Source organism: Oratosquilla oratoria, chromosome 4 (genome assembly GCF_046742065.1).
Source record: "Oratosquilla oratoria isolate Oo_2021 chromosome 4, ASM4674206v1, whole genome shotgun sequence".
Taxonomy (NCBI): domain Eukaryota; kingdom Metazoa; phylum Arthropoda; class Malacostraca; order Stomatopoda; family Squillidae; genus Oratosquilla; species Oratosquilla oratoria.
Window position 1 is genome coordinate 60,432,930 of NC_134780.1, and position 4,353 is coordinate 60,437,282.

Sequence of the window (4,353 nt, forward strand, 5' to 3'; positions counted from 1 at the left end):
TGTCGCACTCTGCATGAGGTTACCCGGTTCGAGTCCTGGGTAGTACCACATTTCAATTTCAAGCGTGCTGGCCTTTGATGGCTTAGAATTAAAATGCATTGTGGTTGTTGAAATATATATATATATATATATATATATATATATATATATACATATATATATGTACATATATATATATACATATACATATATATATATATATATACATATATATATACATATATATATATGATTATATACATATATATATATGTATATACATATATACATATATATATGATTATATTCATATACCTGCATATTTATACATATATATACATACAATGTACTTATACAATGTAAATACACATATGTGTGTGCGTATATAATCATGCATCTTTGTGTATATTCGAAAGATTAAGTCGTAGTATGAGTTTGTAGCATGTATAACATGACGCATTTCTACAATGAGCTATAAGAAACTAGAGTTTATCTAAATAGAAACAATAACCAGTCGCTTTGCTTCTGATTCTCAAGGGTTAGACCACAATAGAAATATAGGACATTTTACAATGGAATACTTCACTCGTTAAAGATCGGTGGCCTGTTTACATATTTTATTCTGTGTGACGCCAGAAAACTTTTTTTCATCTCCTGGAAAACCCGTAGGACTGGTTGTGGAATTCTATATCGAATTATATATTTATAATATACAATTGTTGCATCTGAATTAACCGGTAATAGTATTAATAATACTCCGGTTCAGTCCACTGGATATTCCTTTGCTTAACAAATCGTCTGATTATAATCTTTTTATTTTCTTTCCAGAATAAAATTTACAAATGACCTCCGGGCAAGGATTTGTTGGGTTTAACCCCTATTTTACCATGGTATAGTGTTTACATGTTTTCCATGGCAATGGCTAAGGGACTCTGCTATAAAGCTGACCGGCAAGACTTTTGACCTGAACAGGGAAGGAAACCCAATTCTGTGTCGGGGTTCACGCCGAAGCAAAATAACAAGGTCGATTTCCACTTGCCTGAAAGAAACAAATGATGTACACCGTGGTAAATAGAGGGCTAAAATGCGGCTTAAAGTACACGGGGACTCTTTTGTGACAACATTTGTTGGTGGCCATCGAAGGCCGAGATGTGGGTCGCTTGTTTGGCTGTGTTTCCACTGTGGTTCGGGGCGCTTACACATCTGCGGGTGCCTCTCTGGCGTCTGTGGAGTTCGAAGGACAAGAATCGGAGTTCTCCTCGGGAGGTTGAGGTGACGGTTCTTCATGTCGCTCCTCTTCCTCCTCCTCCTCCTCTTCTTCCTCCTCCTCCTCCTCGTTGCTCTCACTCAAGTCCTTGTAAAAGCTACGGTACCGGTCAAAACTACAATTGTGAAGGTTGTGGCGGTACCGGGTGGGTCGGAGGGAAAGCCAGTCGTCCTCGTGTTCCTGCTCGTTCTCCTCCTCCATGAGGGTTTCGTAGGGGACTGGGAGAAGAGTCTCGTCGACAGTGTCTTGTCGAACAATGGTTCCTCCCCGCCCACCAGATCCCGACCCCGAACTAGAACCTCCTGACCCGACTGCACCTCCACCACTTCCCCCGACTCCTCCTCCTACAGCCCCGTCGTAGTGACGTGTGGGGCTATGGCCGAGGACGTCAGTGGGGAGGGCGGTGCTGGTCGAGAGGAGTGCGCCACTCGTCGAAGGACCTGCGATCTCGCCGCAAGGACTGCTGGCTCCGTTTGCCGTGGGCGAGGGGCGGAGGCTGGTGACCGAGTAGGAGTCGAGGCTGTAACCACGACGCTCCTGAACACCTGGAGGCGGTCTGCCCGTTCTACAGTTTTCGAGACTTTGACTTAGGCGACGCACTCGAAGTCTCGGGTGGTGGTAGCGGTGGGGGCTGATGTCCCTTCGACTTCGATGACCCCAGGAGCCGAGGGTGAGAAGAAGGCGACCGTGAGGGTTGAATGCCTCCTCACACGGACCTGGAAAGCGAAGAGGTAGTTAGGAACGAGTGTAGACATTTGGAGATGAATTCTTCAATTTTTAAGGTTACTCTTGACGCATGATGCATCTTCACGCATACTATAGTTAAAAGGTAATTGTATAAGTTTTGGAATGAATTCGTAAGCTTTTTGTAAATGAAAAGTTTTCATTAGAGTATATTTTCAAACAGAAAAGAAAGCCTAACACGTAAATATAGCATTTTCTAAAATTATTCTTTAGATCTGCTAGAAATTGAAAGTATTGGATTTAGAAATCCAAACAAATTGCCTTTTTACTTGATATTCCTCCTAACATGGAGATAAAGAATGTATTGTACCATTATATTTTAGAATAAAATAAAATAAAAAATAACTATAAATTTTCAATTGGCAGCCTTGTTCAGGATAATTTGTGATCACACAGACCTGGAAGATCAACACAAGATGAGAAATAAACTTACTACAGATGATTTGGAATAAACTGTCCATTTTCTTCCAAAGTAGGACAATTCTACGGACAGATATGGCACATAAGACTGACACAGATCTATATAATTGGTAGAAATTCTGTTTGTATAACCTAGATTAACACGGAATAGCAAAAACCTCACAAACTGTGGTAAAAGCGACCTCTGACAACTAAACTTCCATTAGTCTTTTCACACACAAAAACACACAGAAATAAAAAAATAGATAGATTAATAGACATAGATAAATATATAAGTAGATAGATAAATAGATAAAGATGAATAAAGAAATAAATGATAAAATGAGGTAAGGGCCGATATGATCATTACATGGTAACAAATTTTGTACAGAACGTAACCTTACATTCAACGTCTGGTGATAGGATTCGATTATCGTTCTATACTTCTGCGAGGATGCGCGTATACACATAAACGTATACATATTTACAAATCAACACCTAACGAAAACACACATACACACGCATACACACACACTATGCACATACATATACACAAACTCACGAAGACACACAAAAATATGCATTTTCTGCTGATTAATTAGTATATGTATATATATATATATATATATATATATATATATATGTATACATACATATATATATATATATATATGTATATATACTGTATATGTATGTATATATGTGCGTAAATATACATACATACATATATATATATATATATATATATACATATATATATACATATATATATACATAGATATATATATATAAATATATACATATATATATAGATATATATATATATATATATATATATATATATATATATATATATATATATATTAATTAATCAGCATACCTCAACTCATACGACTGCTTCCGTCTCTTCAACTTCTGTCTGGTGTCTCGTACGCTTACCATCTCGCGGCTTCCATTCAGTAACACATACATGTATACATACACACATACATACATAGTATGTATATAAATATATATATATATATATATATATATATATATATATATATATATAATGCATGTATGTTTATCACTAGAAATGAAAGATAATTAGAGAAAATCATATACAGCGAGCATTGCAACAAAATATGATCGTATTTCAATAGGATTAATGCAGAAATGCAGGAGATGTCCTAAATTCCCGTTTTGATAATTGAAGTCGTTTGGAGGCTGTATATGTCATACTGGCCTTTCTCAGCGTTCCATTAGTGAAAGAGCATGAGTAAATTGATGAATTTCACTGACATGTATTTGAGAAAAAAGTAATTATAGAGTAACAAGTAAGCCTAAAAATAAAAAGCATATATAGTAGACACCAAGTTCAGAAGAATAATGTCCTTGTAAATGATACGAAAATATTGACACAGATGCAATAACGCTACGAATAGGAACAATATCAGTATTTCAATGAGAATAAAATATTCCACAAGGCAGAAAGCTTTCAACACCACATTGATTAGAAGCACTGAGCAAAACGAATCACTCCTAAAATGAAAAGCGCATTCCAGAGAGCAAAATATTCCTATGCATTGGTTCAGAGGATGAATTCGAGCCACAAATTTTGTACACAACACCCAAACTCAATCAAACTCTATAAGCTATGCCAGACGTGTCAATTGTTCGACTGATTCTACTAACGAAGTACATTTGTCGAAGAAAGAAAAGTTTTGTGGAAAGTTGTCGAAATGTGTGGTAAAATTGAGTCATATTGATTCATAAGATAAAAAAAAATGTTCTGGTCGTATATCATTAAAAGGTCGGAAATGAAGTCTCGTGCAATTCTTCTTTGCGAATTTTGGAATACAACTTGATAAGGAAGTCCAGGGAGTGAAGTGGAAATGATAGTCTGCACATTTAATGCGCAGCAAAGTAGACTATTATGAACAAAGGGAGGAAAGTAAATAAGATGTATAAGTATGAGGGAC

The 4,353-nt window shown here is 36.4% G+C and overlaps 1 protein-coding gene across 5 annotated transcripts in view; it reads right to left on the reverse strand.

Moving 5' to 3' along the window:
- Nucleotides 1-216: 216 nt before the first annotated feature.
- LOC143024880 (uncharacterized) overlaps nt 217-4,353 on the reverse strand; it is a 608,334-nt gene continuing 604,197 nt past the window's right edge. For all 5 annotated transcript variants that reach the window (XM_076184232.1, XM_076184231.1, XM_076184229.1 and 2 more), the window contains one exon: nt 217-1,962. In XM_076184232.1, coding sequence (XP_076040347.1) covers nt 1,175-1,962 — 788 coding nt within the window. In that variant the 3' untranslated portion in view covers nt 217-1,174. The remainder of the gene's footprint in view (nt 1,963-4,353) is intronic.